Here is a 16953-nt window from a genome sequence, read left to right on the forward strand (position 1 = left end):
GACACTACGGTCAGAAAGTGGGATAGAGAAGTCAACGCGAGGACGCCACAGGCGATTAGTAATAAACTAACCCCTTCTCAAAGAGAGAAGGCAAGTCCTGGGAGGATTTGCACAGAATTTTACTCCTACCGCAAAATGAACAGAGACCGGATCATTACAGGAATGGTCTAATCTCTGTTGATTTTGGGGGCCCAGGATAAAGAACCCTAAACTTGCATTGGTATGTCCGGCTCAGATTTGGAATGAAGATTTTATTGGCAAACTCTCAGATTAATGGTTAAGTAATATGACTATGCAATTATTTTTTTTTTGTTATTATCGCTGCTAATCACAGTTCTGTCGGGTGTGATACGCAAGGTGATTGCAACGTAGACATGTTTCCTCTTCTTCTTTTATTGATCACCTTTGACTCGATACGGTTATTTGCTTTCTTTTGTACCATGTTGTTTTAACCGATTATTAAACATGTTTTTTTTTTAACATTCCTTTTAATTTTATTGGTGAGTCACAGATGAAAATTGAATTTTTAAATTTACTTTGCATCTTTGATCATCACGATTTAGAAGAAACATCTGTGTCAAGATTGGGGCATCTATAAAAAGCGGCGATTCCTGATTACAACTCAGTCCTCATGTTGACAAAGCATCAACGATGAGGGTCCTTTTCATTGTTCCAGCATTGGCCTTCTTGGCCACTGCTATGGGCGCCGGTGAGTAATCTTCATTATCTTTGAAATCTGTCCTCTATGCCGTATATATATATATATATATATATATATATATATATATATATATATATATATATATATATATATATATATATAGAGAGAGAGAGAGAGAGAGAGAGAGAGAGAAAATAAAAACGAACAAACCGTATTATGTGTTCATCAACGTTTCGTCTATTTCGAGACTTCCTCTGGATGAATAATAAATAAAGACGAAACGTTGATGAACACATAAGGTTTGTTCCTTTTTATTTTCTCTATTTTGTCGGAATACTATTTCCATTATTTTCATCATATATATATATATATATATATATATATATATATATATATATATATATATATATATATATATATATATATATATATACTGTATTAACAAAACCAAGAAACCAAGACTTCAAAAAATGAATTGATAGCAACAGAAAGTATATTTCATTGTAAGTTAATATTGTTTCCATACCAGTGGACAATTTCAAGCATTATGGCGTTTGAAAATTTTCACATTACCAAATATTTAAATGGGCTTTTGACGGAGGTTGCCTCCAGCGGAAATGTTTTCGCATGTTTCATTTCCGTTAAGGGAATTTTCCTTGAACAATATTCCCCTGTCAAAGTGTTTTTTATTCAAGAAGTCTGAAGAAATGCTGGTAATATGAAAATTTTCAAACACCATAATGCTTGAAATTGTCCACTGGTATGGAAGCAATTGTAACTTACAATGAAATACACTTTCTGTTGCTATCAATTCATTTTTTTTGAAGTCTTAGTTTTGTTAATACAGTATATTAATGCTCAATTATGAAATATAATAATTTTCTAGCTTACTTTTAAAACCATCTCCCTTTTTTTATTTTTTAAATCATCTTGGTATATGAATATTTACTGAATTATACGAACCCAATAAAACCCAGTATATTACAAACAACTCTCTCTCTCTCTCTCTCTCTCTCTCTCTCTATATATATATATATATATATATATATATATATATATATATATATATATGATGAGAATATTGGAAATAGTATTCCGACGAAATAGAGAAATAAATAGGAACAAACCGAGTTATGGATTCATCAACGTTTTTTCGTCTTTATTTCATCCAGAGGAAGTCTTGAAATAAGACGAAACGTTGATGAACACATAACTCGGTTTATTCCTTTCTATTTCTCTCTCTCCCTCTCTCTCTCTATATATATATATATATATATATATATATATAATTGTTTTCTATATGCAGCTTTACTAATTATGATAGTAATTAAATATAAATAAATAACGCAAAGTTTCACCTGGAATAGCTCAACAGTGCAGTACTAGAGCTATAAATACTATTTAACTGTTACAACTTCCAGACCCTCTTTATGTTCATTTTTCAAAATAATACTTTTTTATTGGTAATAACTTGCTTAAAATTTCTTTTTCACATACATGCGTACATAACCTGTACACAACTGTTATATAAATGTATGCCAACATCGAGTTGAAACAATTGTACTCAAGCTATTACAAATAAAAGATACCATTGTAATCAAATAGTAAGTAGATAGCAAATGATAACATATATTTAGAGATTCCTATGCATACAGTTATATGAATTATTATAATATTAATAAAAATAAAACTTTATTGTGAAAAATAATTAATAAAATCTTTAATTTATAAACATAGAAGCTCAAAATGGTTTCCATCAAAATTTACACAGATTTGAAGTCTGCCTCTTACGCTTCTAATGTATCCCTTACGTAATTTCCAAATCAATGAGAGTTCTTGGATTTCGACTATTCTAGCCCAATCAATTTCAGGATTCGCCTGATATATGTTTTGGACATGTTAGATTTCAAAGAAGCTCTTCTGGAGGACTTTTTTCGACTCCAAACAAATCTTCTTTGTACATTTAAAAATAAGGTTCTGGTGAGATTCTGTAAAGAATTTTAAACCATTTTCATTTTTCAATTTTCTTATCATCTTGTTTCCGTTGGAGATTGATCATTCTACTGGATTCCAGACGCTCACCTGCTATCGCAGACATCCCAACTTCCATGAATCCGGTTGCTCATATAATAATTGGAATGATGAGGATCTTTCTAACATTCCATAACATTTTCTCCCTCTCAGCTCTGTTTAATCAACAGAGAAATGAAACTTTCAGGTCATTGATGCATATGTTCAGTCCTCATAGAAACGCAATTTGTAATCCCATCTGATCAACTCGGACAAAAGAAAAAAATGGAGGCATTACTTTTGGAACGTATATAAATGCGTTTTCAGCCTTTTATTCACAAAACTTCGTTGACAGTTTTAACTCTTGCAAAATGGTAACCATTTTATTATTGAATCAATCAATCATTTATAATATCCATATTTATGCATCTAAATAATAAATGACTTTCTATTCGCTGCACTTCTTAACGATTTTGTTCTTATACTATCCGGTTCTGGTGCTACCAGAGAGCTCTGTGGACCGTTCTGTTATATTAAATATATATATATATATATATATATATATATATATATATATATATATATATATATATATATATATATTATGAGTGGCACAGGAGCAACTGATCATTGCTGAATTTTCTGTTAAAGAGAAGGTGTAGTGTGAGGGAAAATTATTTTTTACTAACCTGGAATACGATTTTCGTACATTAGTTGTAATATTAATAGAAAAAGGCCGATAGCCATTATTCACGTGCTCTCGTGTAATGAATGAATGCGTGAATGTAGGATTGACATGAAATTCTTAAAGATAAACTAAAATGACCGAAAAAAGGGCTGAAATGACTTAAATAAAAAGTAAATGACTTAGAATGACTTTAATGAACTTAAGGATGAATTGAATGACCTTAAGAATGACTTGAATGCTTAAAAAATAACTGGAATCCTTCAAATCAACTTGAATGATCTGGAGAATAACTTGAATGGTTTCAGGACTGACTGGTTATAAAGTGGGTGATCATTTTACATTAAATTAATAGAGAAATGTGATCCCCCACTTTATATCACAAAAATTATTTGATTTAGGGAATTTGAAACATTATATTAGCTATGTGGCCAAGGAAAAGTTACAAACATAAGTACAGCATGTAGTAAGAACAGATACTACACATTGATCTTGGCCAAAAGGCCAAGAAAAGGGTATTTATTTGTTCCCCCACCGTGAAAACAGCTTCCAATGGGTAGGAAATGGGAGCTGGATAGTGACAAATGGTATGAAGGGTTGCCCCTACATTGACCAAGGTCTTATATGTTGGGTTGGTATTTATTTGCTCCCCCACCGAGCAAATTAGTCACAAGGCCGATTTTTAATGTGAGGTGTGAAGGAGAAATGAGGACCAACTCCCCAGGGAGTAGGGGAGCTGGATAGTGACAATTGGTATGAAGGGTTGCCCCTACATTGACCAAGGTCTTACATGTGAGGTTGGTATTTATTTGCTCCCCCCATCGAGCAAATTAAGCACGAGGCCGATTTTTAATGTGAGGTGTGAAGGGAAATGAGGACCAACTCCCCAGGGAGTAGGGGAGCTGGATAGTGATAATTGGTATAAAGGGTTGCCCCTACATTGACCAAGGTCTTATATGTGGGGTTTTACTCACATATGGTCTTTGCTTGCAGTATCTGCCGGATAGATACTACACTTTTATCTTAGCCAAAAAGGCAAAAGAAAACTGTATTTATTTGCATATGGTCTTTGCTTGCGGTATCTTTAGGAACATATACTACACTTTGATCTTTATATTTAATTTATTTCGTTTAAAGAAAAAATTCCAATTAAAAAATTCCAATATATAATTAAAAAATTTAAAAAAGTAAAATCTCCAAAAGACAAAACAAATTTAGGCACAAGGCCCTATAAGATCTGGGGGAGGAGAGTGTTGGCCAAAAGACCAAGAAAAGTTTAAAAAGCTAAGAACAGCATCTATTAACAACAGACCTTTGATATTAACCAAAAAGGCCAAGCACAAAAGTGTTACGGACAAACCGATAGACCGAACGACCGACCAACCGACCGACCGACGGTGTGGCTTATAGAGTCGCTTGCACGCGACTAAAAAGCGGGTGTAAATTATACATTTCTTTCTCTGACACTTTTGCTGTTGCTGTTTCGGGGTGAGTTGGGGATATGTTGAAACCATTCTTGATACAGAGTCTGTTGTAATATAGTGTGACTTAATCAAATATTTCGGTATTAAAGGATAATCTGGATATTCGACGACAAACTAAGGATAAGGTTTTTAAATAATATAGATGAGTGGCATGAATTTAGCATGAATGCATCTAAGCTTTTCAGTGTTGATGCTTAAATCTAAGTAGTTTTTGAATGCGAGTTTAGTGTTAATTGTAATTTAAAATTCTAAACTTTGCGTGTTATTAGTAGTGTAGCGTATTTAGTTCACATTCGTTTTACTTATAGTATACGCATATCCCATCATTACGTATGAAATAAAATAAAAACTGGTGTTGGAATTATTGTTTGATGAAGTTGCCTATGTATAAGCTAACAAGGTTGCCTATGTCACGGTGTCACATGGACCATTGCCACATCAAAAGAATATTCCCGTTTAGATCTCTTAATCTATACCATGCCTTTGTGAAAGAGGACATCTTTCTAGTGTGTAATATTGTATCTGTGCCTAAGCGGCTAATCTGTGTTTATATACTAATTCTAAGACATTATTTTAAGATAGGTTTTGTAAATCAGTAACGTTAAATTATATACATTTACAGTTACTTTTCTCCGGTTAATTACTAAACTAATCTATAGCAGATTGTGTGTTGTTCTACAGGTGTGAGTTTGTTTTATCTAGAGTGTGTTGATTTCAGTTCCAGTTCCTTATTAGCATTGCCTTTACTTTTAGCTGTATTAAGAAATCGGTAGGATAGTCTTTTATTTGAATCAGATTTATGGTCTTTAATGGTGATAAAAGCTGTTTGCTATGTTCTCAATTGTAAATCTTTCTGCGATATTTTCAGTTTCATTGTTGCTCCAAACATGAGATATAGCATGTCAAATCACTCAATATATATATATATATATATATATATATATATATATATATATATATATATATATATATATATATATATATTTAAATAAGGGAGTAGTCACCAACAATGTGTATTTTTTAACATTATTTTATTATTCCGTGTCTTGGTTTTTCATTGAGAATTATGTTTGGATCATTGTAATAATGTTTTTAAGTCATTGAAATCGTTTACGTACGTTTCAGACGGTCTGATGCGTCCTCGTCAGAAATTATTTTCAAATGTGTAAAAATGGCGATTTTCAGTTAGTTTGAAGTTTTTCCAAGGGGTGGAGGCTTGTAAGTGTTTATGCTGAATTTTTATTGCTTTTTTATGGCTTTTTTATTTGGTTTGTCCAGGGAGATTTTGACCTCGCTGTAGTCAGTCGCTATCTCTTTCTGCTAATGTGTTTTTCTTTTCCTTTAGGGTGGGGTAGGGTGTGTGTATGTGTGTGTATGTGTGTGTGTGTTTATGTGTGTGTGTGTGCGCGCGTGTGTGTGCGTGTGTGTGTTTGGTTTTATTGGTTTGGGAATGTGTATATTTTTATTTGCTTCCTTAGGAAGGCGGCTGTGGTCCGAGGTCGTTACTAATGTGTATGTGTGGGGAGGGGGGACTGGCTATTCTGAAGTAAGGGTAGGGGTGCTTTCATTCTATTTTGATATTTATTTTTTGGATTCTTGGATTTCAGTATTGTGATTTTTCGTTTTAGTCTTATATTATGTTTGTTTAGAAAAAGGTGTGTATTTAAAATAGGGGATTTTTTAATGTTTCTATTTATTTATTTGTCTCCCCATGTGGGTATGGCCAGACCCAGGATCGGTTCCTAGTGTGGGGAAGATTTTGTTCCCCAGAGGGGGGCATTGGAGGGGGTGTAGGTATGGGAGGGGGATGATAGAAGGGAAGATAGTCGTTTCAGTCATGAGGGGGTTCTCCTCCCCTGACTGAGGAGGGAGTAAGGTGTTGGAACAGATATTATACTATGGTTCTAGGTGTCTCCTAGTGTTGTTGGTTTCGAGGTTAAGTAGGGTTAGTATTGTTCAGTGTGTTGTATTAGAGATAGGGGTGTTATGTCTGTGTGTGGTTGTATGTGTGCACGTGTGTGTGTTTTAATGTGTCGGTTCTGATTTATGTGTGGGTGTGCATATGTGTATGTGTGCGGGTGTGCATGCGAGTGTACCTTGCATTTCATGTTTTTGTGTGATGGTATTAGGTTCTGTTCAGTTCAGGAGTGAATTTGGCGATGAAGTTTTTTTCCTGTGTAAGTAAATAAAAATAATTGTCTGTTTGGAAGATTGGCATTATTTTGAAGCTGTTTCCACTGCATGTGTGTACGTGTTTTGAAACATAGAGGTGTCTGTTATCTGCAATTTTGATGTTGCTCTTATGTAAAGCCACTCTATTGCAGAAATTTTTGGTGGCGCCTATGTAGGATTTGTTGCATGTTGTGCATCTTAGTGCATATACTACATTTCTGGGGGTGCAATTTAGATCCTTTTTTATTTTGAATGTTTGTGCTGGGTTTTTGAATGTGTATGTGTTACCTTCTATTATTATGTCACATACTCCACATCGCGGTTTGTTGCATTTTGTGACTCCTTTTGTACTATGTGGGACGAGTTTTGAGGAAGTTAGGATGTGTTTTAAGTTTTTGGGTTGGCGTTTGCTTTTTATTATTTTTGTTGTTTTAAGTATGTTGTTTAGTTTGTCGTTCTGATTGAGGAGGATAAGGTTTTTTGTTATCTGTGTGAATAGTTCTGGGTTGTTTGTGTTGTGTGTAGAGACGTATGCTAGAATTTGTTCTTTGTTGTGTTCTTTTGGGGTTCTTAGTTGGTCTATTGGAATTTTTTCAGCCAGTTCAATACCTTTCTGTATTAGTGGTAGTGGGTATCCTCTTTTCCGCAGTGTAATTTGTAGTTCATTCAGTCTAATTGAACGGAGGTGTCTGTCTGTTACTATGGTGCAGACTCTACGTGCTAGGGAGTAGGGTATTGATTTTAGACAGTTTTTAGGATGGTGGCTTTTGAAGTGGAGGTATTGTTGAGTGTCTGTGGGTTTGTGGTAGATGTCTGTGATTATGTTGTTGTTTTTTATTGTTACTAGGATGTCTAGGAAAGGTAGTTCTGTGGGGCTTTGTTCTAGTGCGAAGTTTATTTTTGGGTGTAGATTTTGTAGCAAAGTGTGGAGTTCTTTGATATCCCCTCATGAGGTTCTCCAGAGGATAAAGCAGTCGTCTAGGTATATTTTCCAAGATTTTATGAAGAGTGTTTTTATATTGTGCCCGTACTTTTGCTCTATCCTTTCATAAAGGGTCTTTCTAGGAAGGCGAGTGTAAGGGTGGCATATGTCGGTGCCATTTTGGTACCCATTGCTGTGCCTAGTATTGGATGTAGTTGTTTTTATTGAATTGGAAGGAGTTGTTATTGAGGATTATCTCGATGCTATCAATCACGAATTGTTTATTGAATCTGGGGTGTAAAGTCTGTGTATGTTCGTCAATCCAATATGCGATAGCTTCTTTTCCTAGACTACTCCCTTATTTAAATATACATCTTTCTTTCGTTGGAATTTATTAACCCATTATATATATATATATATATATATATATATTTTGTGTACAGAAAGTTGTTAGTTGAGACAGGTCATTGGTACCGTCGGTTTCAAGCCCGATAATAAGGCCCGTTTAAGGTATCCTTATCAAGCTCTCTTCAGCCAATATTCGTCGTACGCTCTTAAAATTTGGATTTTCCTTTTAATTGAGCACTCTGCTGGAATTCTTTTTCCAAAAAAAAAAAAACTAATCATATATATATATATATATATATATATATATATATATATATATATATATATATATATATAACGTTAGGTTTGTAATGCTGTCGTTCGACATTTCATCTGGTAAATTCCATTTTTTTAACTTTCATAGTTTGGCACCGATTTTCCCCCGGTTAAAACGCTAATATAAAGTTTCACATATGTTAGGACACCCTATATATTATGTTTTATGTCCGTAAAGCAAAAACTGATAGAGAAGTTTGACAGACAAAATAGCTTAAACAAATATATACACATACATAAATATACATAGAAAGAGGTTTGTCATTACTGCAACTTTTTTACGCAAATATTACGCAAGTATAAGTCATGTAGAATATCTGCATGAATATAATTACACGTAATAGTTAACTAAAGATAATCTTAAGAAAACCGGAAATGAATTAAAATGAATGTTTAACAGAATATGCAAATTAGGTAGATGTTTTGGAGATGAATGTAATTCCACGCCCCATATATAAGAAAATTATATTTTCTTATTAAATAAATAGAAAAAGGGGGTTCTAATATGATTATCAATACACAAAACCCCAAATTTATAGGAGTATATGTATATATATATATATATATATATATATATATATATATATATATATATATAAATGAGAAAATATCTATATTCAAAATTCCGAAATGTTGTTCATTTCTTTCAGCGTATTAAAATGTTCAATTAGTGACATCATCTGTTTCGTATCGCAGAAACAATCATATAATTATTGCATCAATTTTTAATATTTTCTGGGCTGATTGGTGATATATATATATATATATATATATATATATATATATATATATATATATATATAAGTGAACGTGTCTGTGTGTCTGTGTGCCTGTCTTTCTGTCTGTCTGTCTGTGTACATTTTCCTTCGCAATAACTCTGTCAATTTTTAGTCTACAGACTCGAAATTTCATATACAGGGTACTGAGAGTTGGAAAAATCTTTGTAATCCGTTTTCGGCCAGAAATTTGGCTGTTAAGGGGTCAAAGTTCAACGATTTGACCCTTGAGAACTCTACCAAACCCTACGCTTATTTTGTGTCTAAACACTTGAAATTTTAGATATACGTTCGTTGAACATGGATCTATCTTAATAACTTGCTTTGAGCCAAAAACAATAAATTTTAAGGGGTCATAATAGGGGTCAAAGTCAGAAAAATGGGCAGCTTTCTTTTTTGCTCTACAAAAGATTACGTGCATCAATTGTATACCTGAGTTCAGCCAGAAGTGCGCATGTGTTGTTGTTATGTTTAGTTGTTCGTGTATGATAGCAGCCTGGTTGTCTTTAAATCCAAGGATAATAAATTCTTATCCTATATTGTTACAAAAGTTATCAAATGCAGTTCATGCCATTTATCAATGTTAGTACTCTCTTAGTGTCTCATCTTTCGACTAATTTATTCTGCCTCATTAACCTTTATCTTCGAGTGGCTAATTCGTGATCTAATAATAAAAGACCCCCTTTATCTGCATTGTTTCGTTCTGTTTATTGTTTTCTATTTTTTCTTGGCGGGGTTCATTCCGTATTGAAAAAGTGTTTTTGAAGAAATGATTTTAAATAGTCTTAATATCATTATTGAAAAGAACTTATACGTTATGCCTTGTTTTAGTACGCCCATAGTGCCTCTTATCTTTCAGCTTTATCCTCGAGTGACTTTTATCCTTGGTAATTCGTGATCTAATTGTAAAAAATAAACTCTCTATATGCTTTGTTTCGTTCTATTGTTTTCTTTTTTTTTGCGGAGTTCATTCCATATTGAAAAAGTGTTTTTTGAAGAAATAATTTTAAATGGTGTTAATATATTTTTTTATTGAACATAACTCATGCGTTCACATACTTTAAGTAAAAATACAAAATAGAATTTAAAAGAAACAAAGTGCGAGACAGAGTGTGAACGAGTGAACTTATTCAATAAGGTGAAAATGACGTGTAAACGATAACGAAATGAACGACAATTTTCAGCGAAATTACGCGTGACTGTCTGAAGATCGTAAAGAGCACATGCCCGCTTTCGAGCGTGACGCCCCGCCAACACCAGAGAAGCAGAGAAGGTGGAGGGACGAAAATCACTCATACATGAAGGCCGGGTCAATTTTTATAGCTTTGTATTGATTTGTAGGCGTTCTGAAAATATGATGCATGTATATATATATATTTTTTTTTTCAAAAGAAACAAACATTTCGTGAAGCATGAAATATTTGTTCTTCTTTTTCGATTTATCGATTTTTATTTATATTAGCAAAGTGATAGAACATTTCACAGTTCATGGAACAAAATAAAAATGACTTGTCAACAACAAATGTCCTTTTTTACAAAACAAATAGTCACATGCTATATTGCCACAAAAATAATCAAATGCAACTCATGCTATTAATCAATGCTAGTACTCCCATAGTGTTCCACATCTCTCGGTTGATAATCATCACGTTTCATTAGCTTTTATCATCGAGAGCACATGTAGTGTCAGTGGATGTTCTGCTAGTTTGACAGATCGAAAAAATGAGCAATGCTTTTCCATCGAATATTGTCGACGGAGAGGCAATTTTAATGCCAAATTAATTACAATGGCATCACGATGTGGCGCATCATTAATAGATCACTCCACCTGGTTGGATCAGTTGACACACAAACATGTTGAGAAGAACACTTATAATGTTTTGGTCTTGTAAATATACAACCGTGTGGTTTTACTTATAATCGGCCGTCTAAAATCACAACCATATCCCTAATATATACGTGTTGGGATTGCGCAACCCTTGCTTCACAATTATATACACAGTCACCCTTACAGGGGTATACATTCTCTTGAGATTGGACGGAGGCACTGATATATATATATATATATATATATATATATATATATATATATATATATATATATATATCACTGTCTCCGTTCCATTTCAATCTCGGCTGTGCATATCATTATGAAGCAAGGGTTGCGCAGTCTCCAACCACACTTCTCCTGAATCGGCACTGCTTGAGTCTAGTGGCAAGGAGAGATCTAGGACAATTGGAAATGATTCCTGTATAAACGGACGGGGCATACAGTATCTAGAATTCCCAAATGATCAGCTATTTTAGTACTTAGTCGAATTATTCGGAGTAATATTTTCGTCTTGATTGCCAATTATACAACGTTTAGGTCGATGTAATCTTCTTCAGGTCTATCTTGTCTAACCCGAGAAATCGGATGAGTTTTCAAACGAACCTTTTATTTACTTCACGGGGTAGCATGCTCTTGTTCCGTCAGCCATGGCTCGATAGAGGTCCTAAATAATCCGTAATTGTATTTTTCGGTTGCCGACACTGAGAATTGAACCTTCACCCCTTCAAGAGAATATAACTTTTATAACTGATTTTTCCAAGTACTTTAATCACTGCGTCACGGGCTCTTGCAGACAGTTCTTGTAAATAATAGATTATATATACAGTAATAAGTAAAACAATATATATATATATTTATTTTGTTTTACATATTACTGTATATATATATATATATATATATATATATATATATATATATATGTGTGTGTGTGTGTGTGAATCAGTGTAGTCTTCATTTCCTTCTTTATGCGATTCATACATTTCCGCCTTTTGTGAAAAATATACGTTTTAAGGCTATCAATTTATGTACAGCTTCAGTAAATGTAAGGTAGCTGTTTTATGTTACTATATAGAATTACCAAATTTGGTATACTCAACTGCCTTTAACTTTTTGATAGAAATCCAATTTTTTAATCGAGTCAACTCGTACCTTTGTATCATAAAGATTTCGTATTGTTTAAAATACGAAGCAAACGTAATTTCATTTTTAGGGTCGCAAGTAAAATTATTGATAGTGGTCTAAATTACGTTTGGTGTTCAATATTTTCACCACCTATTTGGTAATTCGTATTATTGTTTTCTGTTCTTCGTGAGTATGGAAATAAAATCACCAATTTTTTTTTTATTTGCTCCAATAGTTGTTCTTAATCTTTCTGTTTCTTTTTCTCAGTATTTCTCTTCAAGATGAAGGTCTTCTATTTCCACTTTCTTCTGATTTTACATTGGAAATAATTCTTGTCGTATCTTGTTCCACAGAGGTGATGCCTTTAGAAAGAAATTTTATATGCAGAACCTCCGTTTGGTTTTAGCAGAGAGAGAGAGAGAGAGAGAGAGAGAGAGAGAGAGAGAGAGAGAGAGAGAGAGAGAGAGAGAGAGAAAGAGAGACAGATAGACAAACAGACAGAGACAGAGAGATAGAGACAGACAGACGGACAGACGGACAGACAGACAAGCAGAGGAGAGAGAGAGAGAGAGAAGGGGGCCGCTTATTGTCTTTTTAGTCTGTGGTCTAAAATGCTACCAAAGGCCAAATAAGTTGCTCTTTTATAATTAAGAACATAAAAAATTAGTACAAACTTGTTTGTCTTCAGTCTGTAGAGTTCGTGTGGACAAAATGAATGAAGAAAAAAAGCCGCCTTTTCTCTTTCGGCTATATATAAAAAGCCGGAATTTTCAGAGACTGGGTGGATTTAGGATTTGGATGTCAGAATAATAACAAGTGTTGTCAGCAGTGTGTCGTGTTCTAAAGTTGAGTTTTAACAGCAGTGTGTCGAATTTGACATATATTGTTTTAATCACATAGTCAAACGAGTTGTCGCCATGATTGTTTTGCAAGAGGAGTCAGGGATTGGCGATCAGCCAAGCGCCTACCCCAGACATAACGCTACAATAGATATATTTAAAGATTAAATCGCTGTCATTCATCGGTATACCAATCACTTACAATATTTCGGTTCCTGGGTATGACTTGAAAGTGGGTTCGGTTGTGGAACTCCAATTTTGGAGTTTTCGAAGTGTGCAATAATCTCTTAGCTACCGTTACTTCTACGTTCACTTTAACGCGCTAGTATTTATCATGATGAAATCTATGGGTTAAATACTATTTGTTCCAAGCATGATACTGGCCTTCCTCGGACACTCTTTGACGATATCTCTGCCTCTACGTACCTGTTTCCTCGAAATCTATTTTCACAAACCCTTCTAACTTTTTTTCTGTATACCATATTTCCAAACTTTGTCAAATACTTCAACTACTTCTCCAACAATATATGCTAGAGGAGAACAATACAACTGGTGATGAGGTCCTTATTTGGGTGCATTAGGAGAAGCGTGGAATTTCTAGTACGTTTCATTGGTCAAATAGAAATTATTGTTTATATATAATTTTTAAAAGAAAATGTTTTTGCTGATTTAAAATTTAATATTTAACATTTACAAAAAAATTATGTTCTTAAAAAAGTTCATTCATACACAAAAATGGCATTTTCTGTGTGTGATTGGATTTAACGAGCTTATAAAATGCCTCGCTTGTAACATTCTTTAGGTTCTGATATGAAATATAAATCTCATGTTTAAATTCATTTTCGTGATGTTAAACACAAGTGGCTTCGCAATACTCGAAATAGTCGACCAAAGAAGCAATATATAGAGAATACAAAGAACATATCAAGAGAATATAAAGAATATATAAAGAGAATATAAAGAATACATCCAGAGAATATAAAGAATATATTAAGAGAATATAAAGAATATAACCCGAGATGATAAAGAATATATCAAAAGAGTATAAAGAATGTATCAAGAGATGATAAAGAATATATCAAGAGATGATAAAAAATATATCAAGAAAATATAAAGAATATATCAAAAGAATATAAAGAATATATCAAAAGAATATAAAGCATATATCAAAAGAATATAAAGAATATATCAAGAAAATATAAAGAATATATTAAGAGAATATAATGAATATATCAAGAGATGATAAAGAATATATCAAAAGAATATAAAGTATAACTCAAGAGAATATAAAGAATATATCAAGAGAATATAAGGAATATATCAAGAGAATCTGAAGAATATATTAAAAAATATAAAGAATATATCAAGAAAATATGATGAATATATCAAGAAAATATAAAGAATATATTAAAAGAATACAAAGAATATATCAAGAGAATATAAGGAATATATCAAGAGAATATAAAGAATTTATCAAAAGAAAATAAAGACTATATCAAAAGAATATAAATAATATATCCAGAGATGATAAATAATATATCAAAAGAATATAAATACATATCACGAGAATATAAAGAATATATCAGGAGAATATAAAGTAGATATCAAGAGAATATAAAGATTATATCAAAAGAATATAAAGAATATATCAAGCCAATATAAAGAATATATAAAAAGAATATAAAGAATATATCAAGAGAATATAAAAAAGATATCAAGAGAATATAAAGAATATATTAAGAGAATATAAAGAATATATCAAGAGAATATAAAGAATATATCAAGAGAATATAAAGAATATATCAAAAGAATAGAAAGAATATATAAAGAGAATATAAAGAATATATAAAGTGAATATAAAGAATATATCAAGGGAATATAAAGAATATATAAATAGGTGATAAAGAATATATCAAAAGAAATAAGATATCAAGAGAATATAAAGAATATATTAAAAGTATATAAAGAATATATCTAGCGAATATAAAGAATATATCAAGAGATGACTAAGAATATATCAAAAGAATATATAAAATATATCAAGAGAATAGAAAGAATATATCAAGAGAATATCAAGAATATATCAAGGGAATATAAAGAATATATTAAAAGAATATAAAGAATATATGAAGAGAATATAAAGAATATATCAAGAGAATATAAAGTCCATATCAAGAGAATATAAAAAATATATCAAGAGAATATAAAGAATATATCAAGAGAATATAAAGACTATATCAAGAGAATATGAATAATATATCAAGTAAATATAAAGAATATATCAAGTGAATATAAAGAATATATCAAGAGAATATAAAGACTATATCAAAAGAATATGAATAATATATCAAGTAAATATAAAGAATATATCAAGAGAATATAAAGAATATATCAAGAGAATATAAAGATTATATCAAGAGAATATAAAGATTATACCAAGAGAATATAAAGACTATATCAAAAGAATATAAATAATATATCAAGAAAATATAAAGAATATATCAAGAGATGATAAAAATTTTATCAAGAGAATATAAAGAAGATATCAAGTAAATATAAAGAATATATCCAAAAAATACAAAGAATATATAAAAAGAATATAAAGAATACATCCAGAGAATATAAAGAATATATATAAAAAAAAAAATATATCCTTTTTATTTTTTATATATTCTTTATATTATAATATAAAGAAGACATTAAGAGAATATAAAGAATACATAAAGAGATTATAAAGAATATATCAAAAGAATAGAAAGAATATATCAAGAGAATATAAGGAATATATCAAGAGAATATAAAGAATATATCAAGGGAATATAAAGAATATATTAATAGGTGATAAAGAATATATCAAAAGAATATAAAGAATATATCAAAAGAATATAAAGAAGATATCAAGAGAATATAAAGAATATATCAAGAGAATATAAAGATTATACCAAGAGAATATAAAGAGGATATGAAGAGAATATAAAGAATATATTAAGAAAATATAAAGAATATATCAAGAGAATATAAAGAGGATATGAAGAGAATATAAAGAGGATATGAAGAGAATATTAAGAATATATTCAGAGAATATAAAGACTATATCAAGAGAATATAAAGTATATATCAAAAGAATATAAAGAATATATCAAGAGAATATAAAGAAGATATCAAGAGAATATCAAGAATATATCAAGAGAATATAAAGAATATATCAAGAGAATATAAAGAATATATTAAAAGAATATAAAGTATATATCAAAAGAATATAAAGAATATATCAAGAGAATATAAAGAATATATCAAAAGAATAAAAAGAATATATCAAAAGAATATAAATAATATATTAAGAGAATATAAAGAATATATCAAAAGAATATAAAGAATATATCAAGAAAATATAAAGAATATATTAAAAGAATATAAAGAATATATTAAAAGAATATAAAGAATATATCAAGAAAATATAAAGAATATATTAAAAGAATATAAAGAATATATCAAAAGAATATAAATAATATATTAAGAGAATATAAAAATATATCAGGAGTATATAAATAATATATAAAAAGAATATAAAGAATATATCAAGAGAATATAAAAATATATCAAGAGAATATAAAGAATATATCAAGAGATTATAAAGAATATATAAAAAGAATATAAAGAATATATCAAGAGAATATAAAGAATATATCAAGAGAATATAAAGAATATATCAAAAGAATATAAAGAATATATCAAGAGAATATAAAAAATATATTAAAAGAATATAAAGTATATATCAAGAGAATATA

At 30.8% G+C, this 16953-nt stretch overlaps 1 protein-coding gene and 1 pseudogene across 41 annotated transcripts in view; one reads left to right on the top strand and one right to left on the bottom strand.

Annotated features, from left to right (window-relative positions):
* The first annotated feature begins 628 nt into the window (after positions 1 to 628).
* LOC145291506 (uncharacterized) overlaps positions 629 to 16953 on the top strand; it is a 351327-nt gene continuing 335002 nt past the window's right edge. For all 41 annotated transcript variants that reach the window (XM_080137468.1, XM_080137469.1, XM_080137432.1 and 38 more), the window contains exon 1: positions 629 to 709. In XM_080137468.1, the coding sequence (XP_079993594.1) occupies positions 652 to 709 (58 nt within the window). In that variant the 5' untranslated portion in view covers positions 629 to 651. The remainder of the gene's footprint in view (positions 710 to 16953) is intronic.
* Positions 3716 to 3873, bottom strand: LOC145291712 (U2 spliceosomal RNA; annotated as a pseudogene).

Source organism: Euprymna scolopes, chromosome 12 (assembly GCF_053919585.1).
Source record: "Euprymna scolopes isolate OS-2025 chromosome 12, ASM5391958v1, whole genome shotgun sequence".
Classification (NCBI taxonomy): Eukaryota; Metazoa; Mollusca; class Cephalopoda; order Sepiida; family Sepiolidae; genus Euprymna; species Euprymna scolopes.